Source organism: Lissotriton vulgaris, chromosome 3_1 (genome assembly GCF_964263255.1).
Source record: "Lissotriton vulgaris chromosome 3_1, aLisVul1.2, whole genome shotgun sequence".
Classification (NCBI taxonomy): domain Eukaryota; kingdom Metazoa; phylum Chordata; class Amphibia; order Caudata; family Salamandridae; genus Lissotriton; species Lissotriton vulgaris.
Window position 1 is genome coordinate 1,047,411,832 of NC_141689.1, and position 25,232 is coordinate 1,047,437,063.

General features: G+C 43.1%; 1 protein-coding gene across 1 annotated transcript in view; it reads right to left on the bottom strand.

Moving 5' to 3' along the window:
- Positions 1-13,451: 13,451 nt before the first annotated feature.
- Positions 13,452-25,232, bottom strand: part of ADAMTSL1 (ADAMTS like 1) — a 796,153-nt gene continuing 784,372 nt past the window's right edge. Inside the window, exon 29 of the mRNA XM_086961466.1 lies at positions 13,452-15,592. Within this exon, the coding sequence (XP_086817592.1) occupies positions 15,486-15,592 (107 nt within the window). The 3' untranslated portion in view covers positions 13,452-15,485. The remainder of the gene's footprint in view (positions 15,593-25,232) is intronic.

The window sequence follows — 25,232 nt, forward strand, 5'->3', positions numbered from 1 at the left end:
CTTACAGAACTACAACACTGTCTTAGTGCACACCGTACTCACACATCTGGTTGATACCCACTTGAATGAGTAGTCCACTAACAGGATGACAAACCGTCCAGTTGAAGGTAGAATCTCAAATGGTCCCATGATGTCTAGACCTAACTCTGTCCAGGGCTTGTCAGGCACAGCAACCGGGGACAAAGGAGCCTTACTTATTCTGTGTGACATCATCGAAAGCCCATAAACAGCACTACTTCACAACTTGTTCCACCTGATGATCCATGGCCGGCCACCAATACCTTTCCCGAACCCGGGCTTTGGTCAAACTCCTGCCTATATGTCCCTCATGACCAAGATTAATCACTATGGGCCTCATGCTTGTTGGAGGAACCATCCTTTCTCCTCTCATAAGATTATCTTGGCATATAGTAAGTTCATCTCTCACTGACCAAAAAGATTTCATCTCAGGATTAAGCTCTTTGTAATCAGGCCAACCCTTTACAACATAGGTTTTTATAGTAGAAATCCATTCATCCTCCACAGTCCTCTTTGTCCACTCATCCCTTGAAATGGTAGATTCCATCACCCAACTCACACAAAGTGCCACATCCACAGATTCTTCCTCCACGCTTTCTAATGGCAGCCGTGATAAGCAGTCTGCAGTCTTTTTAACCAATCCTGGAAGATATTGAACTTGGAGGTTGAATTCATCCAACCCTCCACTCCATCGCTTAAGCCTGGAATCACTCTCTCACTTTGACCACATGAGAACACCTGAACTAGGGGTCTGTGATCTGTCCTTACCAGAAAGGGGATTCCCCACAGGTAAAACTTAAAGTGTCTGCCCACACAATTACCATTGCCTCCCTTTCAAAACATGAGTAATGTGTTTTAAACCTCTTAAGGGCCTGGGATGCAAACACCACTACTTTTTCCTCTCCTTCCACCACTTGAGAGAGAACTGTCAACAAACCCTTCAAACTAGCATCAGTGGTGAGAATGGTTTTCCTCCTGGTGTCAAAGTGGCCTAAGGTAGGCATTTTACTTATGGCCATCTTAATCGTGTGAAATGCCAACTGACACTCCTGCGTCCATGCAAAATGAACTCCCTTATTGAGTAAAGCTCTTATAGGCTCCACCACACTGGCAAACCCATTGACAAACTTAGAGTAGCACACGTTACTGCTATTCACTTTCCTCTACGCCGTCGTGGTGAGGTGATAATGACGTCCTGGTGTGAGGACATGCTTGTCGCGCTCAACGCACACATACGTGCCAATCACTTCCCTTAAGCAGTTCACCCACCGGTAACAACAATGGATCCGGTTGCCATGGAGCTATATGCACACTCACATGCACGCTCAGAGGGAGATGTCAGATTAGCGTTCAATAAATCTGGCTCAAGCACGGTTAGCCAGAAATCGCATTTCCTTAAATTATGATTAAAAGTATTCACATAACTTCAAAGTCACAGGCAGTAGGTAAATCAGAGAAGTAAACTGTTACCCAAGGAAGTTGATGACTGGTGATGACTCCTTGACTCCTTAACTCTGTTATAGTCAGTTGTTCTTGGGGAATTGGTGGTGTTGTTAGCTGGTCCCCAATCCAGCTTCGCTCGTCACCAGTGTTAGAAGAAGACAATTTCCACGTTTCGAGTTTCTTCTTTTTAATTCTCAAGTAACACCACCAACACACAGCCTGCCAGTACGCTCGCAATCTCCAACTGACTCCAATGGAACATTCTCCTTGGAGTCCACAAGCGTTCTAACATTAGCTAAGCAGGTGCACTTAAAGTAGTCAGTACATAACCACATCAGCTGCCTTTTGGCTTGAGCCTCATTTAAAGCAGAGTCCACAGCCACTTTAGTTACATTTTTCAAGCCAGCCATTTAAAGAGTGAGGGCCTTCTCCACTTCAGGCTCAGCTTCAGTGTGGTTGGATTTGCTGGAGCACTTTTTGCCCTTGATGAGAGACAACATTCTGTGCTAAAGTCAGCAAATTGTGCTAGAGTGAACGTTTTCCTATTCATTTAAGTTACTACGCAACCAATTTTCATCTCGCGAGATGAGAAAAAGAGCATAACAACCCTTGTGCATGCCTATCCTCAGCAAGCACGCGTGAAACAAAGCACACCCAGCCGGGACGGGAATGCCAACCCAACAGCTTCCTCAGGGTGCGTCCCCAATGTAATGAGTAGCTCCCCAGCCCAGCACATGAGCGGGTAACATACCTTGAGGCGCTTGCACCGACATCATCCCCCAGCATGATGTCTGCTAGAGTAGTGAATGTCATCGTCATATTGGGCATGTGCCCCAGCACTATTTCCAACAGAGAAGGGGAAACAAATCCTGTTGCTGTTTACACGCTGCCAGGAAAACCAAAGTCAAGTCAAGAACAATGCTTAGTACTCTAATCTACTTATATCAAGTGTCGAAGCAAACATTCTGAGCCAAGTTCTACAAAACATGGGACAAAAGGCTGCGATGTTGTGCACTATGTGCCATCTGGGTGGGACATAAGTAGTCAGACCTCAGTATGGTGTAACATCCATAGGGCTAAGAAAACAGGTCAGCACTAAATGAAGTACTTGCCACATTACCAGTAGAGTCAGATATATATTGAGGGTAATATTTACCAAAACGTCACACAGCGCAAAAAGTCACCATGCTGCGCTGCGTGTCAGGGGAAGGGCAGGACTTTGCCATATTTTACATAATAAGGCACATTCCTATCTTTTTCCCTGTGCTGGCACCGTTTTGGCTGCCTAGCACCAATTTAAGCACCTTTGCACCATTGTGAAAGGATGCCTGCGTTGTAAGTAGGATTGTTTTTGTGCAGTCAAGACAAGTTCCTCTTCCGATGTGTGCTGCAGAATACAACACACATAGAAAGAGGAAGTAACAATGAGAAATAAAGATATTTCTCCTAGTTACGCTTCTCATGAAAAAGGAATAGCATTCTGAGGCATTCCCAAGTCTACCAATATTGGTAAATCTGGAAAGGCTTCATAATCTATTGGTGGATGCGTGTAAACACCCACACTCCATCCATGGAAACCCTCCTTGCGGTAGGATAGCACAATGTAACGATTTGTGCTGTGTTGCATTACTCTGGATTTATAACGCCACTCAGGCCCAAGCAAGGTGGCCTTGTATGGCTTAAGAAATCAAACTTAATGGTTGTATTGCTTTTGCACCCCATTGCATTGCTCAAAAGCAACACAACACTATGATAAATATTCCCCATATTTTGATAAATTAATCTTAGTAGTGCGACGCAAGGCACATTGTTACAATAGCCAGCTGTGGAGTTCTATGTCTTAATCCCGTCCAAATTGGCTTGTAGCCTAACGCTCCATTTGCTTTTTTCTGGCAGAGGCAGTTCTTTGTCATCTCTTCTGCTTTCTGTGCACTTTCTCAATATCATGAAAGAAATGTCTTAGTGTTCATGCTTAGTGGTGTAGTATTGAGACAAGGGATGATTTGGGTCCCATAGTGCTGAATTTTAAAGCCCATTATAGTGCTTCAGTTATAGGCTTGTTTCCATAAACAAGCAATCATGTGCACAAAAATATACTGTTACAGTTTAATTACTCGTTGATGTGAAAGTTACATAATGCCTATGATTGAAGTATTTGGTTTCCTTTTCTCCTATTTGCACACTGAGCAATTGTGACATGCCTGAAATGCTTTCTTTTGGTCGAAAGAGAAGGGGTTTTAGTTTAATGTCCTTATTGCTTTAAAATATGATGTGCGGAGCTTGTTTTTCAGATTAACCGACCCAATACATGGTAGTGGGTCGAATTTCTTAGGACATATTAAAGCACTGGTGCATTGGTTATCTAGTGCCAGTTCTTTTCCAGAGCTTTCAATACAAGGTGGGTAACCTCATGGTGCTTGGTGATAAATCTTACATTTGATCTTTGATCTTTAGTTTGAATTTTTAATTAGGTGCATCTTTGGGTCTCAGTTTCACAATATATATACTTCCTTCTACATACCTATTTGCAATATGACGCCTTCTTATTAGCTTGCAGAGTGGTGATTACCGCAACTTTTTTTCCTAAATTTCAGGATTACCATCTAAATATGATTAAAATGGCTGGATGCAATAGCAATACTGCCACAACCAATTCTGCAGTTATTTCTGGCCATGTCCTAAATTGGTGCCTTTAATAGTACAGTAAGCAATGACCATCTTTTGTGTAGTTCCCCTCAAATTTTGCTCTATGAGTTTAGCTGGAATTAGAACTCTGTGCACTTTACCCTGCTAAATAGGAGTAAATGCCTGTGCTGCCCTTGAAACATGGGTAAATGGACTTACCTCTACTTGACTTATTTAACTTTCCTATCAGTCCTAGTATATGGTATTCAAAATGTAACCTGGGCCTGGAAGTTAAATTCCACCTGTGGACTTCAGCATCTATTGTTCCATCCACAGGGTTGGCTTGGAAAACATGCCTTCAGGCCTACCACGTGTACCCTGACTAAAACAGCCTAAAACCCTGCTGTAAAAGCTATCAATAGAACCCTCTTTGTCAGGCAGGAAATCCTGCTACTAGATATTAATAAGTCACCCCTAAGTACATTTTGTTACCGATAAGACAGGGTGCCTGATATTTAAATGTGGAATATGTGCGAAATTAAAATTGACATGGTCTTCTAGTGACCAGCCTCTAAAAGCTATTTTCACTGGCATGGCTATAGCTTAATGCCAGAAAATGTCAAAGTCCAGATTCCAAACTTTAATCTGTAACTTTTGACAAGAACCAAAGTCATTCAAGAACTATTGTTGGTATTTAAAATCTCAATATAATGGTAAAATTGGGTTTTTAATAAATATTTTGGAAACTTAACTGTGAGAAGGTTATCTTTTTCCTGCCTTAACCTCCATTAGACAGCTGGTCTACCAGTGCTTGGATTTAATGAGGTGTGAAAACTGCTCACATAGCAAGACCAATAGCCTGGATGTGGGGAGGTGTTTTTCTTTTCTTTTCAGGAAACCAGTTAATGTGGACCCAGGGATGCCATTGACTTGTAAAGGAGCCTCCCTTTCACAAGTATATGTAAGATGAGACCTGGAGAAGGCAACCCTTTATCCACCCAGCCAGCCTAGCATCAAACCCAGTGGGAGAGGAGCTAACCGCAGAACCAGTTTGGAGTGGTCCCATAGGAGGTGACTGCTCGTTTCCATGGCCACATCTCATAGTGGGCAGACTGACTGCGCACAAGGCGAGAAGGGTTTCCCGTGCTTTGATTTTATGAGTAAGGTGCACAGTGGAATTGTTTGCAGTAGCGCAAACAGTACGAAACATAGTAACTATTGCAAAAGTGGATTGTCCCTGGAAACCTTTACACCTTTGGTTATGAAGGGGCCAGGAGTCACCACCACCAACTAGCTGCTGCCAAGCATAAATGAGGAACCTCAAGGTGCCATCTGAAGATCATGTTTTTGACCTAAAGAAGATCAAAAGAGGACTGGATCTGCTGGTTGTGACCTGAGAGGAGCCCTGAAAGACTGGACTTGCTCCCTTTTGTACCTAGGAAAAAGAAGTGGACTCCAAGAGTCAGTTGGCTGACCTCCTCTGTGGCTACAGGGACCCAAAACATTGCAAGAGGTGACCCTTTGAGAGAACCAATCGGACCTGAGCTGGGCCTTTCTAGTCGAATCTGCTGGAGTGAGTCCTGCCCCCTCAGTGTTGTCCCTGTGTTTCTGTGTGCCTTAGAATTGAGCCAGATGAACAGCTCCAGAAACCATTAAAAACCTCTGGGACCTTTAAAGCCATCAGGCAGGGATGGACTGGCTGTAGCGCGCATCTTGCATTTCCTCTGCAGGCTGGAAGGGGGCTGGTTTTGTTACTGGGGGCCGGATTTGCAGTGGTGCTGCAATATCGGCCCCCAGTGTCAAAAGCAGGAGTGCTTCACACATGCAACCCCCCCCCCCCCCTCCCCAGGGGGCTGGTCTGACAAAACTGCCAGGGATGCTTTGAGTTCCTAGTCCGGCCCTGGGTTCAGGGGGACTTCATGGCAAAGGTGTCCAATTCCGAGGCACACAGCTTCTTGCTTGCCTCAGATGCTCAGAGCTTTTTGGTGCCAATTTTACTTAAAACTTTATAGTTGCATATCTCTGGGTCCCCTTATGGATTTTTGTAATTCCAGTGTCATATTATTTATTCAGTTTTGCTCTATCTTTTAAATTGGTTAGGATTTTTATTGTTTGGGGTTTTTACTTTATTACTGTTTTGGTACTGCATACCTTGTAATTGCTACCAGGGGGTTGAACTCAGATTAATTTAGTGAATCAAAGGTTCACCCTGTCAAGTTAGTGCAATAATTCTTTAAGGTGTTTGACCGCCCACGCGAAATAATAATCCACTTACTGCTGTTTTCATACATTTGAGGCTCTCTCTTTGCATGTTGTGACATGGTCTGTAGTATTTTAAAGTCCTCCTTTCTAAAAATTGCATTTAGGGCAGCATAGTATGTGTTAGAACTAATTTATTACCCAACAGCATCGGTGTTATGAAGGTAATGAATCAATAGACACGAACAGGGGGTGCAAAGGAGATTGTGTAGCTGGTAGATTCGGTCTCTGTTGTTATATCCCGGCATCTACTTCAGCATTTATGTGTCCACAATCACACTCCCTTGCATCTATGGCACTCCTCCTGGTGTAGTGAGGAGCAGAAAGCACAGGTTGAACATAAAGAAAACAATTTGTGTTTTACTGAGAATTCTTTAATTAACAGCAATGACAGCCAAGAAAATGCAGAGTATGATACAGTGCACACCGGATAACTTATAATTTTGTTTCAATGTACATTCAATAACATTCAAGGTGGCGACTGGGGAGCATTAGTAGGAAACATTTGCAGCAGTACCACCATATGCCTCTCTTCCAGAAGGAAGTGCTACAAGTCAGATGGGAAAGCCTTCTGCTTCTAGGTCCTCACTCCAAAGCTCAATGTGCAAGAGTTTATTTTGCATTGGCATTATGGTTCTCTAAGAAATCTATTACTTTCAGTTAGTTCCAGGGTTTGAGAACCTGGGCTTTTTCTTGTTTCATAAAGTTTGATTGTACTGAACTCTCAGAATGAAGTGTGTACCATTTAACAGTCAGCCTATCCTCTTGCATTTTCCTCTGTCATCACCCAGGAGATCAAGTACAGGAGCTAGGTTTTGCCTGTAAACAGCAATGCACCTTTGGTTGTTTTTTTCTCACTTTGCATGCGAGTCACCCAAGGGCACCACAAAGAAACTACAAAAGGTCTAGCTGTGCTGTCTGCACCATGCACATAAAAGAGAGGAGGACCTACTTTAATTATTATACTGAATATTGACAACAACAATATCATATCATACTAAAATCGAGGACAAAATGTCAAGGGACAAAATATCGAAAGGTAAGTGCAGATATGGAAGCACAGATTTACGATAGCTAACTACTCATCTACTTACCTCGAAGATATATGTACTGTGCAGGTACATATTAAATATATGTGGAGTTAGGTATAGAAAATCTAGACTTACTCATTTGTCTAAATTTTATTTTCAATATTCTGTTGTCGATATTCTGTCCCATAAATACTGTTGATCTTATTCAGGGGGCACACTACTTTTAAACTATGCAATTACTCCCACATAACAGTGGTGCCATTCTTGAGGATCACAGAACTAAACATTAATGGACCTTTAAATATTTGTGTACTGCCTTCAATTAAAACTCCTTTAATTCTCATCATTTCAACATTTAATAGCAAGATCAGAGGCCTAGTTCCTATTTCTTATTCCTTTTAAAACTACAATTGCCATCTCTTTATTGAAAAACATTGACCGGTCATTGTATCGTTTCACTTGTGAGTAACCCAAATCCCTTAAAATGCATATTTTGATGACCTAAATTTAAATGCATTTCTGTGCACAGGTAATAGGCATCCACATATTAATGCAAAGACAATGTTGAAAAGAAGACATACAAAAATGCACGTTTTTCACAGCCACAAGAACTGCAGTATGAAAATAAAATGTCCAAAAAATAGTTATATGTACAATTATTAATATTGCACTTTTTATACAAGAAAATCCTAATAAATATACACAAAAATGTTGTAGATAGAATTACTTTCTTCTTAAATATTACATCAATCATATCATTGTTTTAAACAAGAAAATATCAACTTGGGCAACTCATTTTTATAAACAAATGTTTTTTTAAAAACACAGATAAAGTAACTATACAGAAATTATATGTGTTGCTACACTATATAATTAGCTGTTTGACAATTTTTCATTTGATTTAACTTTTTTTAAAGTAATTACATTTGTACTTTGACTTTTTTAATTTGTCTGCCATTTTGTGTACAAGGCAACACCACATCTGTTGAAGACATTGCCAATGAGTATTATAACATACACACAATCATATGTCAGGATATTGCTACTCAATTAGCAGAGCTGTGACCACATGATGAGTTACTTATTCCAGTTATTAAATTAAAGGACATTTCTGCAATATGTTGAATTCCTAATACATATGTGGATATTTCCACAGGCATTGCCTTGTGAAAATTCTGTAGCAATTCCCTGTGAACCTTTCATAAAACCTGTAGTCCACGTAAAATACGGCATAAAACAGAATTACAGGAATTAATTGTAAATGTTTGAGGACAGATCCACTGGGATATCCATGGACGTTACATGATATTGTTGGTAAAAACAGCATTTCTTCAGAAACCTCTGCTAAACTTAAAACTGAAATTTCTACTGATTTCTCTGATTAAAAGTGAATACATCATTTCAATTCCTTGAAAGTTTGCACAGAATCGAGGCTCTCCTGGAATTTCTATAAATGCACAACATATTTTTCAAATCAAAATTTCCATAGACTGCAGATGCAAAATTCCCGTTATAACATTCTTGTTCGAACTTGTCATAAAGATTTGTAAACCTTTAAATGATAGTCATCTGGTATATTCCTTTGGGGTTGTGTGTGATTATGTATGCAAATAATTAACCATTTAGTATTCAGGCTATTGGAAGTCAACTCGGAATCCCAAAAACATATAAAGGCCAAAGGCACAGTATGTGAGGTTTAAGCTGACTAGCCTTACCCTGGATACCTATTAGATTGTGGCACAAATATAACATTTGACCACCAAAAGCCTCTTGAACTTTGGTAATGTTTCCTTTGCTTATGAACCATGATTGCTGTACTCTAAAGAGGAGATGGTCTACTGATTTGATTCTATAGACATTATAACACCAAAAACAGATTTACCAAATTCCCATCACATTACAGAAACTGAAAGCTTTAAAATGGAAGACGAAATTTGAAACTGCAGTTTGAGATAAAGGTTAAATTGAAACAAAAGCATGAGAACAGAACTCATTAGAAGGTACTATTCTCAGGAGTTTTTCCCTGTCTAATCTGTTTGTCTCTTTTAACTAAACGATGGGATAAAGAAACTAAAGGTCAATGACAACAGGTTGAATTGGACCAATGTAGGCCTAGAGGACATATTTTAATCTGTTGTGTCTGTTGTCTGACACTGTACTATTGGCATAGATGTTCAAATATAAGTAGACATCTTCACTCATGTCAGAATTAATCATAATGTTTAATTAACATTATCTTTTGCAGAAATGGCTTTAGAGTTACAAAAGGAGAGGACGATATGCTATGGGTTAGAATACATTAATTCATCTGCACCTCAAGTCATGTCTTGTGCGTGACCAGAGTAGCACCTCCTTGCGTGTGTCAGACAGTTAAACATTACGTAACTGAAAGAAAGTATATTATCAAATAGAATTAGAAAATATTGTGGCCACTTTGAAGTAGCCGCCCTTCCCTAGTTTTTACAGAACTTTATTCCCAGTGTTTGAAGGAATGAACTCTTGATGCCAGAAACCAAGCAGGGGTCTAATGTGCTGATTCTCACGTACCTTTGAGGTATAGTGGGTATGTATCTGGATGCTAGATTACACCAGAAAGGGGATTTAGCAAGGACACAATTCCCTCCAGCATGGTAACTATGCTATGATTTCTTTCTATGAGGGATGTGCCTTAATGAAGAGCATAAAATACTTGCCACGCAAAGGGTCATTAGGGAGACGCAACTACTGAGTTAGATTTAACAAGCCATGCAAAGCCACCTTGTGTGGTGGCCATGTGGGGCTTGATAATTCTAGAGTAATGCAACGCAGCGCCAATCCCTTACGTTACTCTGCCCCAGGAAGGCGTTCCACGGGTGAAGAGAGGGTGTTCCCACGCATCCACCCATGGATTTTTGGTGCATTCCCAGATTTACCATTACTGGTAGACCTGGGGGAGCTAAAATGAGAGGAAAAATCTTTATTTTGCCTCGTGTTTTCCTCTTTCTATGTGTGCTGCATTCTGCAATGCACCATATTACGTTAAATACGGTGCATTCCTGCCCTTTCCTTATCACGTAGGGCAGCGCAGCAAGGTGGCTTACTGGGCTGCGCTGCATGACTATTTGATAAATATGCCCCTTTATCTGAGTCTTTGGGGCAGATTTATCAACACATTGTGCCGGTGCAATGTCAGAAAGTCAAAAGACCCGCAAACCGGCGCAAAGTGTTGATTTGTGATTAGTGTTTCAGCTGAAAGCCTTTTTGTGTTAAAAAAAATTTCCTAAGTTGTGCTACATTGGATTAAGGGGTGCAAGGTTGCCTGTGTTGATGCTAGGCAGCTAAGTTTAGCGCCAGCGCAGGGGGAAACGCAGGACTGCACCATATTGTTGTAAATAATGTGCAGCCTTGCATTTCTGAAGTGGCAGAGTTAGGCGTTAAGCCAGAAAGGCTGACGCCACACTGTCACTTCATTGTAAATATGCCCCAAAGAGAGACAGGACTGAGGAAGAAAGAAAAGAGTGGATGGATAGAAAGAGAAAAGGAAAGATAGGGATAGGAAATGGAGTGAGCTGGATTGAACAGGGCTGATTTTAGTTTCCAGTCCGGCCCTGGTGATTGTTCACCTCATTTATATTGCCCAGTCTCCTGATACTTCCCAGACAACACCCCCTCCAGCTCCCTGCAGTACATATATAATATTTGAGTACTCTTTCATTACAAAAGCTGTACAACTCATCACGCACACTGAACTGCACTGTTTCAAATGTGTGTGTGTGGTGCTATGCAGCCAGTTTGAGTATCAGTGCAAGAATGACAGAAGCAGTATCTATGAAAGATAGGAAGATGTGGCATAACACCCACCGCTGCCGACTAAGGAGATGGGAGACCGGGTTTGAGTTGCTGCTTCGGCTCAACATTATGTGATTCTGGGCAAATCACTTGATCTCTGTGTGCCTCCAAAAATGAATGTGTCCTTGTGTAAAGTAACTGGTGCTCATGTAAAGCGCTACAATACCTTCGGGTGGAGTGGGCACAAAATAAAACTGGGAAAAATGTAAATGTATGTTTTTTTTAAATATGGCTCTGCACTGTTTCCCCCCTTGCACAATACAAGGTTGGAATTTTGGCTGCTGCGCAGTGTTTCACAACTTTTTCTAAATCTGCTCATGTGTCTTTTGTCTTTACTACTGTGCCCCTCAAAATAATTTGTTTGCCCAACTTGTAACAGGTGAATCCCCAAGGCAGAAATTAGTGAGAGCGGTCATACAGCCTTCAGCCAATCAGGAAGAGTTTAGTTGGCGTCTTTTGTTCATTGGAGACAGCGTATTAAATCTGAACACGAAGTGCACAAAAGCATTTCAGCGTCGAGTGCTCCGAATCACAGCCTGAGAGGTCCTCTATGCCCCATTAAGACATGATTTGGGGAGGCAAGATGTGGCATACCACTGATGAACAAGAAAACTAGTGCCCTAATGATTGGTGGATGAAATACTGCCTCCTTTTTTAATCAGGCAGATTATTAGTCACCACAATGATCTAGAAACTGCACAGAAAATGTTTTCTTCAGTAGGTAGGTAAGTACAGTGGGTATTCAGCACAATTTACAAGCATAACAAACGTCTTTGCTCTTTCATGATCTTTTTATTTTCATTAAAAAGCATGCTAATGCGTATGAGATTTGTCTTTGACTCCTTGAGTCGCTGAATATTAAATGTTTTGAAATATTGTTCAGTAAATCCATAATGAATTTGTATGAGAATCATCCTAATAAAATGAATTTTAGCGAAAATTATTTCGTTTCTTTGGTAATCCTGAAATCTGGCCTGAGCAGTGGCGTGATGCAAACTGATGGCGTCCCCTGAGTGGCCACTCATATCAGAGAGAGGGAGGGAGGCGAAACTAGGAGAAATGCTTTTTTGTCCTTGTTTTTGCTGTTACCATACGTGCTGCCTTGTGCAGCACTCATAGAAACAGCAAATTGCCATTGATTGTTCATGTCCAGGAAGGTGACCCTTCCTGTACATAAACCCAAAAAAATTACATTTTGCAAATTCTCTGAGTTTTGCATCAAGCAGCATATATACAAGTTTCAAAATGTCATAGGGAGACCTCCATGCACAGGAAGACCTTCCTGCACATAAACAATCTTCCCCTCAACGCAGGCAGGGTGCCTGCATTAACGCAAGGCTGCTATGTTTACCACCAGCGCAGGGGGGAAAAGCAGGGCTGCGCCATATTGTTGTAAATATTGTGCAGCCTTGCATTTCTGAAGTGGCGGAGTGAGGCGTTAAGCTAGGAAGGCTAATGCCACACTCCGTCACTTCATTGCAAATATGCCCCAAAGAGAGACAGGACAGAGGAAGAAAGAAAAAGAGTGGATGGATAGAAAGAGAAAAAGGAAAGATAGGGATAAGAAATAAAGTTGGCTGGATTGAACATTTTTGCCAGGGCTGATTTTGGTTTCCAGTCCGTCCCTGGTGATCGTTCACCTCATTTGTATCGCCTAGTCTCCCAGACAACACCCACTCTTGCTCCCTGCAGTAAGAGAACCACAAGGGGGCGGAATTCTACCCCCACCAGCGACATTGCTGCATGGAAAACAATGCAGCCCCTGCTTTTGCAAATCATATATTTTTTGAGAATGTGGAGCTGCCCACTTTTTCCAAGCCTATGGGCCTCGTTTATGAGAAATGACGCATCGCTGCGTGAAAGCAGCGATGCGTCACTTCTCAGTGCGCACTCCTTGCGACATTCCTGATGCGTCATATGTAATGTATGACGCATCATGTCGCAAGGAGTTACAGATACGTCAGTATTTCAGACGTATCTGTAAGCGCAACAGTGACGCATTGCTGGAGTGTGTCACAAAAGTGACGCAACTCCAGCAATGCGTCCTTTCACTTGGGGCAAGCCCCATGTGAAAGGGCCTGCGTCAGTCTTATTCCTGCTGTAAGGCAGGCGAAGATTTTGACGCAATGGCGTCCTAAAAGTGAGACTGTGAAATCTTATAGATTTCACTGCGTCACTTCTACGACCCTTCTTTGCGTCAATACGCAATACATTATACCTGGCGCAAGTATAATATGGCGCAGGGGTTTACAAAGTGACGCATCTACCTAGATGTGTCACTTTGCAAATATGGCGCAACAAGGCGCATTCTTTACGCCACGGGTGCGTCAAAAAAAGTGACGCAGCGGCGGCGTAAAAGTGACGCACAGCCTCATAAATGAGGACCTATGTCTGTTGTATATGCAGAAATGTTATTTAATGCAGCCCTTAGTATTTGCTTTTTATACTTCACATGGTCAAATAATACCGATTTTTGCATGAAGCTTTGGATGTTATGGTATTCTGATTTTTTCTTACCAGGTACAGTTGTTGGCTCTAAAGCAAGTGTTCTAGTCAGTCGACATCTCCTCCGAGATTCCCCTTGTTTTGGATTTGTTCCCTTATATGTGGATTTCTATACAAAGAAGGAACTGGGAGCATTCACCTGGGCCCTTAACAGACACTAACACCAAAAAAGTTGCTTTTGGAGACGCGGTTCTATGGGTTAACTGGAAAGTGCTTCTCTCTTCATATCTCATTGAGATTTCATCTAATCTAAGACCTCATTCCGCCTTCTTTCTTGGTGCACAGAACGAAATTGTAATTATGTATTTTGTCAACAAGAATTGACTGATGTCAAGAAGAATCGCCTACATACACTAATTTTATGGCACCTAGCATGGCTCCTGGCATGCCTGCCCGCCAACCTGTTCAAAGATGGCTGCCACGAAGTGATGGTAGGCGCCTTTGGGGGAATGTCTTCTTACAGCTGCATGATATCCGACCTACTCAATCAAGACATATAGGATCGGGTCACTAACTTTATTAAAATGTACTAAAAGTGAATTGAGCGAATGTGTGAGAACACACTTGTGCAAGAATGTGCAGAGTGAAGAATTAACAAAGGACAGACAGCTTTGTTGCCCGTATAGGGTATTTGCACTGATGATGTAGTGATAAGTTTTTGCATATGTGGGTGCTTACACTTGTCAATATCTAAGGATTTGTGAGCCATTTTGCGCAGCCATAAAACTCTAGCAAATATGGCTCAAAACACGTCATTCATAGTTTTCCCTGTTCTCCTATATACAATTATATACAGTTACAACTGTTACATTAACAGCTCTGTCAGACACAGCTTTGGTCCAGAGATGTGCTTTACATTGTTAGAAAATTCTGTTAGGTAGTACACACATCTCTGACACCTCTCCGGTTCACGAGTTTCTGGTTCTCGACGTTGGAGCATCATTGTCTAAGGAAAATGATACCTTAATTCTCAAGGTAACAAATGTCTTGATATATTTTTGGACAAATTTGACAACTGAACGGTACAGAATGGTAAATGTCGGTTTCACAACCTTATGGCAACACTGCACACCAGTGAGACCTCAGTTCATAGCGGTGAAACATCGTACAACACTACAGTGTCTTCTTCCCTTTCATTATGATGCAGTGACAGCAAGTCTTGTTTCTGTTGTCTCTGTTGTTCTCTTTCATGCTTCCCTTTGGCGCACTTGGAAACGTGCCCGGTCACAGTCGCTAGGTCAGACATGGGCACAGTTAATGCCAGTCCTCAGAGGGCTGCATAGGCCAAAATCCACATTGGCATTGCACAGTCAAAAAAAACATTTGTCCATGGTCGGATAGGACAACATGGGTTGTCCATTGTTTGCCATTATAAGATTGTTTTTTCCTGGAAAATCTTTTCCTTTTTCAGTATCTCTCTGAAAGGGTTTACTGAGCAGCATGTTTCAGCTGTGCACAGCAGCGGACAGAGAGGTTCCCTTTCGAGCATGTGAACTTCTTCGCACTTCAAATTTTTCAAGTCCTTAGTAAGCTGTGTTCTTCTGTACCTGTCTTGCCTGTGGCATAGTATGTCTCTCTGTTCAGCTTTCTTTTTCGCATTTTTTTTCCCCAACACAGTCTTTAAAGCATCACATCTTGTGCTCCAGCAATCATGGCAGGAAGACCTGTCAAGTATCTTATAAAAAAATTTGAAAAACTAAAAAGAAAAATAAATAAATTTCAGTCACTTTTTTGAAACATTCCTTCCTGTGGAAAAGTTAGGCACAGAGGACCAGTTCATACTTTCCCGCAAGAACTGCAGCATCGAGCTTTGAACTGGGCGAGCTGACAGAGTTTCAGTTGCCGCACTTTCTCGCAGTATCTCGTCGTGTCCCTGCACTCCACTGAAAACAGAAAAAAAGAGCCGTGGTTAGGTCATCTTGGGAACCAAATGTATGTAGTACAAACCCCCAAATGATGAAATTACAAACTTAAGTACTTCTATTTCTCAGACTCAAATACAGAAACTTGGGCCATATTTACAAGCCCCTATGGCCACCACAACATCACTTTTTCAACGTTGTGGTGGTAATAGGGGCTCTGCACTTAATGTGGCTTAACGCCGCCTTGTGAATAAGGCACCCTTTCACGCTATACTTAGCGTGAAAGGGGCGGGCAATGGGAGTTGTGGTGGGCGTTCATTGATTTTGACGATGCCTCCTTTTTACAAGGGTGGCGTAAATATGGGCTGCGCCAAAATTAAGACCAGGGAAAACCTGGTCTTACCCTGGCGCAATGAGGAGAAATGTTTAATTTCTCCTTGTTTTTGCTGTTTCCATGTGTGCTGCGTTGTGCAGCGCACATGGAAACAGCAAAACACCATTTATTGTTTTTTTGTCCAGGAAGTTTTCCCTTCCTGCACATAAACAATCATTAAAAAAGTGAAATTTTACAACTTCTATGTGTGCTTCATTAAGCTTTCAGAAGTGGCGGACCGCGGCGTTAAGCTAAGGAGAATAACGCCGCGTTCTGCCACTTCCAAGTAAATATGCCCCTGGTGTCTGCTTTGTCATTCATGTTTAGTATTAGGTGCACTGACAAGCCTCAAGATGTGGACACAGATCAGAAAAAAGTTATTTATCTGTAACTACAGTTTTCCAGCATCACATCATTCATAGATTCACAGGCTTGAATTAATTTCCACTGTCAAGGCTGAAATGGCTATTCTGTTCTTCTTTTTTGGCTTGGTAGTTTGGTTTGCCCTGTTCCCATCATGCACTGGGACAGGAACAGACTAATTTGCATATAGCCAGGTTCTGAACTGGGATGGTGCAGTGAGCTAAAAAACGGTGTTGGATCTAGCCCTGATCTTTTGACTGGGTGAGAGTATTCTGCTTAATTCAGAAACTCTGTCCATCACCACCCCTTGTTGTTAAATATTCTGTTCTTCTAGCATTTTGCTGGTGGGCTGCAGACAGGTGTGTTGTTTTCAAAGCTGGATGGGTTTCCATGAATAAACCATGAGGACGCCCTCACATCCAATTTTAGTTACGAAACCCCTGCAGTGTGGTGCTGATTAGGAGATTGTTTTGCCAGGGCAGATTGTGGTTTCCAGTTCAGACCGGTCCTTCTTCAGGTTAATTGGAAATCATTTAGGCAAGTAAATGAAAGATTTAATGCTGGTCAAGAAAATATTACTTACCTGTAAATACAGTTCCTCAGTATTAGTATATTTCATAGATTGAAATTGCAGCGTTGTGCTACCCTGCCCCAGGGAGGCGGCCCATGGATTATGGCGCATTCCAAGATTTACCATAAGTGGTAGACCTGGGAATGTGTAAAAACTGCAACACATCCCCAGGGGAGGCGTGGCGAGGAGAAATATGTTTATTTCTCCTCTTTTTTTCCTCTTTCTATGTGTGGCAACATTCTACAACACACATAGAAAGGGGAAAATGCCTCAGGGGATTGTTTTTCTGCAGGAGGGTCTTCCTTCCTACCCCAAAACAATCCTGCTGACAAACAGGCATCCTTGCACTATTGTGCAAGGGTGTCTGCATTGCAGCTAGGCAGCACATGGTGCACCAGTGCAGGGAAAAGAAAGGAATGCATTGTATATTGTTAGCTCCGACACATTTCTGCCCTTTACCTATCACGCAACACAGCAAGGTGACTTGCTCTGCTGTGTCATATCTTAATAAATATGCCCCAAAGTATATTAATAGTTATCTTGCAAGGTGGAACAATGTTTGCAATACGGAAGTGCTGGTAAGAGATAGTGGGGAATAGAAGGGAATGGAAAGACATAGCCAAGGATGTGGTCTGATGGCTAGAGCGGTTGACCTAAAAGCTGGGGTACCGGGTCCGAGTCTCGCCAGGGACACTCAACATATTGTGATTTTGGGCAAATCACTTAACCTCCCCGTGCCGAGCAAAATGAATGTGTGCTCGTGTAAAGAGCTGTGAGACCTTTGAGTTGTACTACGTAAAACTCTAAAAAAAAAATAAAAAAAAAGGTGGACAGAAGAGATAGAAAGAGTGGCTTATCAGACTGAATGAGCAGAATGCCCTCAAATAGCTGATGACACACCAGCAGTTATGGACTGCCATTCACTCCATGGACATTCATTTGATGATCTTATACACAACGCTTCACTTCAGAATGGTTACAATACAAGGATCCTTTTTGAAGGTCTCTCATTTGAGGCACAGGCAGGAAACCCTCAACACTGGCTCACCATATCTGAGCGTGGGTATCAACACATTTTACTGTTTCTGTTTTCAATGGAGCCATGGATTAAGTTGATAGAAGGGGGGTCACAAAAGCAACAAGTGCGATGGTGGTCAGTAGCCTCTATAATTATCCAGCCTTCCCATGCCTGTGTCAGAGTGCCAGACCAGTCCATTTGCCGCCTGTGGCGGTCCCTGTGTTTGCCGCCTTGTAACAGCCGCAGGTAAGAGTGGGGGGGAGTGGCGGCGGGGAGACAGACGACGATGAGGGTATGGGTAACAGTGCTGCTGCCGCCTCCAAAACTCGTGCTGACCGCCCCCCCCAGCCACCTCCCGTGCTATGCGACTGGCAAAGCCATAACAATGTGGACTGGAGGCCGACCACTGCATTTCTCCGACTAACTTTGCCCCAGGCCTTCATGACCCATGGTAGTAATTTCTACACCTGCTGTTCCTGAGGGTATACATTGCATATGTTGGGCATCCGTACCTGCTGGAAAAGAACAGGCAGACAATAACAGGATTGTGGGGTTTTATTCCAACCAATTAAGTAAAAAGAAAGTAGTATGAGCCATCCGCCTGATTGTGTGAGTGTGCTAACAATCATGGAACCATCTGGTTTTAAAGATGTGGAGGGGCTTCAAAGAGAGCGCGGCCCTTAAGCTGTCACCGCGCCTCGCCGTGCTCCGCAGGGATCAAACACATATGAACCAAAAAGAACTCTTGCAGGTAGAAATATTCGCATGTAATATTATTTTAATTAATTGAAACAACTTTCCTGTGGAACGTAAAAGGTCTTAGAATCAGTTGTCATGACAGGAAGTGCAAGAGTTATTTTCTGATGACATCTGAAATGGCTTCCTGAACTACCTCAGCGATAAAATCATAATTGCTCCCAGAAAACACCATGCAATACAGGACCATGAGGCTAAACCCCGTTCATTGAGACTTGATTTATCATTATTGGCCGACGGGGAACATTGAACTCTGCGAACATTCTTTTTCTTTCAGCCCGATGATACTGTTTTTCATTTGTTTATAATGAGACACCGTGTTCTAGGCTTTCTCATTACTTACAGTAATATGTCAAGGAGAAAGCAGTAATTCAGTCTGAGAACACGTCCCCTTACTTCTTTCAGACTAAATTCAAACATTCCTAACAATCCCCCTTTTTAGGTCAATTGCTTTCAATTGGAGAAATTTAGTTAAAAGAGAGGAAGGGCTAGCAGGACCTCTACAGAGCTCTCTGCACTACCATTTGTTTTTGTTAGTAAAGTAGAACTGTTTAGGAAGGACGCCCTTTTCCCAGTTCACCAGAATGTATTTAAGATTCATTTGTTTGGATGCTGGTTTGCTACACAGAAATGTCTAGAAAGTGTCATCTCATGTCCCCAGATAAAGTTTTTTGTTTTTTCTTCATGGATTTGGGCCTTGCTAGGAACTGAATGAATACAGTGAGAGAAACTATAGGACTCTGGCACTGAAAATCACAGATGCATTGGCCACACTCTGTAGTGCTAGCCAAATTGTCTCTTCGGATACCCTGGTGTTGTCTGTGTGTCTGCACTTCCATCTTTCTAGGAAAGATATAGGGCCATGGAGCGACTGACGGCGCGAAGCAAGTCAAGTCTTTTTGAACAGTATTTCAAGAAATTGTCAGTAATATTAGGCCAAAATGATGCATATGAAGAACATCTCTTCAAGTATTTTGATAAAAAAGTTTCAGATTTTGAAGGCAGTTTTGAAGGGGCGCTTATGGAGCACTTTAAGATCTGATACACCACAGAAGGATTATTCCTCTGAAGTAGGAATACATTTATGGATGGGACAGGTCGAAACCCAAAGGCATAGGAAGCAAATGTTCAAGCGACAAGTGAAAGAAATGCGTTACTTACCTGTAACTGCAGTTATCCAGTATTGGTGTCTTTCATAGATTCGCGTGCCTGAATCATTCCCCGTCGTCGGAATGGGAGTCCCCGGTACATAAATAAAGTAATGTCCCATAGACATATAGATAAATAGGCCTAAAGGCCTTACATTAGTAACCTATCTCTGTCCTTTTTTTAGAAAGGACCAAACTCTAGAAAAGAGCTAATCAGCTGTCACCTCCCTCTAGAACCCTCCTGGAAGGAGCCTGAGTGCCTCAGATTTTCGTACGCACAAAGCTAAGTAGGCGTATTACTGAGAGAAGTAGGTGAGACCTTCCAGGGGAGGTGGGAGGGTTGCATCTGAATCTATGAAAAACACCAATTCTGGATAACTGCAATTACAAGTAAGTAACGCATTTCTTATACAGTATTAAGGGTGTCTTTCATAGATTCACATGCCTGAATCACAGTAGCAAGCAATTAAAAAAGCACATTTCGGATGGTATAGGTTATGCAAGTCATTAGATAACAACATATCAAACAACTGATAGAAACATGCATTTGCAAGCAAGAGATACCACCAAAGTATACAATAGAGAAATGTGTATACATATTGCCCTGGTAGAGTGGGCTCACACCTTAGATTGTAGGGGCTGCCCTGCCTGTTCATGACGAAACGAAATGGCTGCAGAAATCCAGCGGGATATACTTTGCTTGGTGAGTGGAAGACCTCTTCTGGGTCTACTGTAAGCAACAAATAGCTGATGAGACTTCCTGAAGGTTTTTGTCTTTTCAATATAGAATGTGAGGCAGCGCTTAAGATCTAGAGAATGCAACTGCCTTTCCGCTGCCGTCGTGGGATTCGGGAAGAAAGAGCGTAAGACCCCCAGCTCGTTGAAATGGAAGTACAACGGGACTTTTGGAATAAACTTTGGGTGTGTCCACAAGATAACTCTATCCTGCTTGAATTGCAGGAAAGGCTCTTGTATTGATAAAGCTTAAAGCTCACTCACCCGTCTTGGGGAGGTGAGAGCAAGTAGGAGGGCTGTCTTCCAAGAGAGGTATTTCAGGTCAGCCCTGTGTACCGGTTCAAAGGGATATTTCGTAAGCTGGTTAAGGACTGTGTTCAGGGACCAGGTAGGTGGCAAAATTCTTACAGGGGGAAATGTCCTGTAGAGTCCTTTTAAAAACTGTTTGACTAATCTGTTAGATTAAAGAGAAGGGCCAGTAAGAGATCTTCTGTAACGGGATATCGCCGCCAAATGGACCCTGATGGACGCATGAGCCAGGCCTAAGTTCGCCAGATGGAGAAGATAAGGCAATATTTGTTCCGGAGAGGAAGGGAAAGGATGTATACCTTGACCTATACACCAGATGCAAAATCTCTTCCATTTCAAAGAGTATGTTTTGTTGGTGCTATCAGCCCGAGCCCGAGCCAAGATTGCTCTACATTCTGGCGGGATAGTCAAGCTTTGAAATTCTCTGAACTCAGGAGCCAAGCGGCTAATTTGAGTGAGGCCAGATTCGGATGCTGGACTTGCTGGTTGCACATCGTGAGGAGAGATGGGAACTTCTGCAGACGCATCGGCGGTTACAGAGATAGATGGTGGGGTTCCATGAACCAATGTTGGCGTGGCCAAGTTGGGGCTACTAGAATGTACAAGGCTCCGTCTTCAGCTTTCTGAGGACCCTGGGAATTATTGGAAACGGTGGAAAGGTGTACGCAAAGACGTTGCACCTTGTGATCGGAAATGCATTCCCTAGGGATTCTTTCTGGGGATGCCAACTTGCGAAGTGTGGTTAAGGAAAACAAAGGTCCTAAGCTAAGCAAAATCACACATGGATATTATATAGACATTGTCCATGCCTGGAACATACTCCGCTCGAAGAGATATATTGTGTCCGATTACCCAGTTCCTAATTTTCTGCGACTCGTGAGAGAGTGTCATTGAGCGAGTCCCTCCTTGTTTGTTGAGGTAGTGCATCGTCGTAGTGTTGTCTGTACGGACGAGCACTAGGGAATTTTTGATTCTTAGAAGAAAAGCTTGCAGGGCGAGGAAGACTGCCCGTAGTTCCAGGAGATTGATATGGAGCCCCTTTTCTAAGGGGGACCACTTCCTGCTTATCTGTAGCTCTTGGAGGAAAGCTCCCCAACGTTCCAAGGAGGTGTCTGTCTTGATGACATTTGGTGTACCTGGAACCAGGAATGGTAAGCCTTGAGAAAGGTTTCGAACCGATATCCACCATTGAAGGGCCTTGACCATTTGAGGTGTCACCTTTATGTGATCGTTGAAGGACCCTGTGCATTGGATCCATTGTTTTCCGAGTGCCTCCTGGAGTGGGCGCATGTGTAACCTGCAGTGAGGTATCAAGAGGATACATGATGACATCATTCCCAGTAGGGATTTAAAAAGTCGGACTGTTAAGGTTTTCTTTGAAGTCACGAGCATAGCCAGTGTCAAAAGCCTGTTCTTTCTCTCCTGAGATGGGAAGGCTTTCTTTAGTCGCGTATCGAGAGTTGCACCTAGGAAATTGATGCGCTGAGAAGGTAGAAGGACTGATTTCTCCCGATTGAGTGTGAGTCCTAAATGATTGAAAAGTTGCAGACAAGTGTCGGAAGACCTGGACGCGTCTTCCAAGGATGGAGCCTTGATCAGCCAGTCGTTCAGATACAGAAAGACTTGATGATGGTGCTGCCCGCGATATGCAGCAACTGGGGAAAGACATTTTGTGAAGATGCGAGGTGCAGACTTTGGCCCGAAGGGCAGGACGCAAAATTGAAAATGCCTGCCTGCCACTGCACACCTTAAATATTTTCTGTGATTTCTGTGACTCGGGATATGGAATTAAGCCTCCTGAATGTCCAGGGACGTCATGAAATCTTCCCCCTCCAGTAGTTGTAAGACCGCCTGGGTCGTCACCATGCGAAACAACTGCTTCTTCAGGAATTTGTTGAGGGCCCTGAGGTCCAAAATTGGTCTCTACTTCTTCTCTTTTTTCCGAATTAGAAAGAAGCGAGAATAAAATCCCCTTCCTCATTGAGACTGAGGTACCTTTTCTATTGCCCCTTTCTGGAGCATAAGAGAGACTTCTCTGAGAAGCAGCCGTAGATTTTTGTGATTCATTGGGCGGGGAGGAGTTTGGGGTGGAATATGCGTGAATTCCAGAGAATGGCCGAATTGAATCAATTGAAGGACCCAACGGTCCGTGGTAATCTTTCTCCAATTTGTTAAGAAATGGGAAATCCTTCCTCCAATTTTTGATGAGGGAAATGAATCTGGTACTGGCTGAAGAGACAGGTCATTGTTTACGCCCATTGTTTTTCCGCTGTCCTTTACCACGAAAGGACGACTTGCCATAAGAAGATTGTTGTCCATGTTGCTGGCGTTGTTGATATTGGGGTCAACTCTGGCCTGAAGAGTATGAAGACATGCATTGATAGTTTCCTCTACAATAGGACTGTCCTCTTCCCCTAGACTCACGAAGGACTGGTTCTTGTACTGGAGAGTGCCCAGAGCCCTAGCAGTGTCCGTGTCCTTTTTTATGTTCTGCAGCGCTTCATCAATTTTGGAGCAGAAGAGCAACTGGCCATCATAGGGCATATCCAATATTTTCGTCTGCACCTCGGGACGAAAGGAAGTTGCCCTTAGCCACCCTTGCTGTCACAAGACTGCTGCTCCAGCTAGCTGACGAAAACCAGTTATAGCGATGTCCATCGCACAGTGTATTATTTCTGGCGCCGAGGTTTCACCCTCTAGTAACATTTTCTTTACCTCTTCTTTGGATGTATCTGGTAATTCCGATAGGTATGGGGCTATATCCGCCCATAACAGTCTATTGTAGCGTCCCAAGAGCGCTAAGGCATTGGCTGCCTTTACCGTCATTGCAGACATTGAGGAGAACCGCTTCCCAATGCTGTCTAACCTTCTGCCTTCCTTATCTGGAGGTGCCGATAATGGGGCAGAAGGATTTCTGGAATTCTTCTGTGCCGCCTGTGTTACCACTGAGTCCGGTTTGGGGTGTCCTATCAAACAAGCCGGTGCAGTATCAGGTGCTCTATACTTTTTATCCAATCGAGGTACCACCGAAGGTACGGAGGAAGGGTTCTGCATGACTTTAACCCCCTGAGTCCATAAATAATCAATAATGGGTATTGATCTTACTGCGTTTTTTAGAGGTTCTTTAAAATCATACAAGAAACAGTCTTGTTCTTGAGAGACCATTACAATTATAAAATGTTGAGCGGCCCTCTCAACTACGTTATGGAAGCCTCCAATGTCGCCTGGAGGAGAATCTGCGGGAGCGGGCACTGGAGACGCGGGAGAGGGAATAACATAGTCATCTCAGTCATCATGCATAGATTGGGTATCTTGCAGTTCTCCTTCTTCCTGCTGTTCTCCTCTTCTTCATCAGAATACGGAGGAGGTGGCAGATCAAACCGCTCAGGCTGAATATTTAAAGGTGGAGGCCGTGGTCTTGGTGAAGGAGATACTGTGGTAGGTGGTGGAGCAGGAGACTCTGGAAACCTCTGTTTATAGTCTTAAATGAGGTTCCTTAAGTCAGTAACTAAAGAGACTGGAAGGCAAACTATAGGTTGAGGTGGTGGATGATATTCCTCTTCCTGATCCTCTTCATCCGAACTTTGGCATTTTACATTAAGTTCCGAAGGGCTTGTAGCCGTTTGAAACAGGTCCCCTTCATCTGAATCCTCCTCTTGAAGAAGACATGCTGAAGGCAGTGGTTGAACTCTGCTTGGCGATGTTAAATTCGGCGTGAGCGCCTTTTTTGTGATTCTCAGGTGTACACATGTGGGTTGAAGGCCAGAATCCATCATCATCGACGGCACGGTCGTCGACGGTGGAGCGTCGGAGTGTGTCGTAGATGGTGAAGTCATCATCGACGGGGCAGCCGTCGACGGGGGAGACATCCCTGTCGTCGACGATGTCTTCGTCGACGGTATCTTCGTCAACGGTATCTTCATCGACGATGCCTTCATCGACGAGCCCTTCATCGACGATGTTTTTGTCGATGATGCCGACGTCGATGGTATTGACTTCGCCGTCGAGGTCGTCGCCGATCCCATCGTCGGCGAGGCCAGCGTCGACGGTGTCTTCGGCGTCGACGGTGTTTTCTTGATGGCTATCGTCGATGACAAGTCTTACCTGCCGTTGGCGATGGGGTCGTAGTCGTCGATGAGGATAATGACGACGATGCTGTCAATGTAGAAACATTTGTCGTCGATGTAGATACATGTGAAGTAGTAGACACAGCTTTTCTCGACGATGAAGAAGGCTTTTTGAAGGTCTAAACTTCCTGAGAGGAAACCTTCAACGAAGTCGCCTTAGAGAGAACCTCTGAAGACTTCTTTGATGTCCTCTTTTGAGGAGGAGCCGTAGGGCTAGGAGAAGCCACCCGTGGTCTCTTTAGAGAAGATCTTGAAGAGACT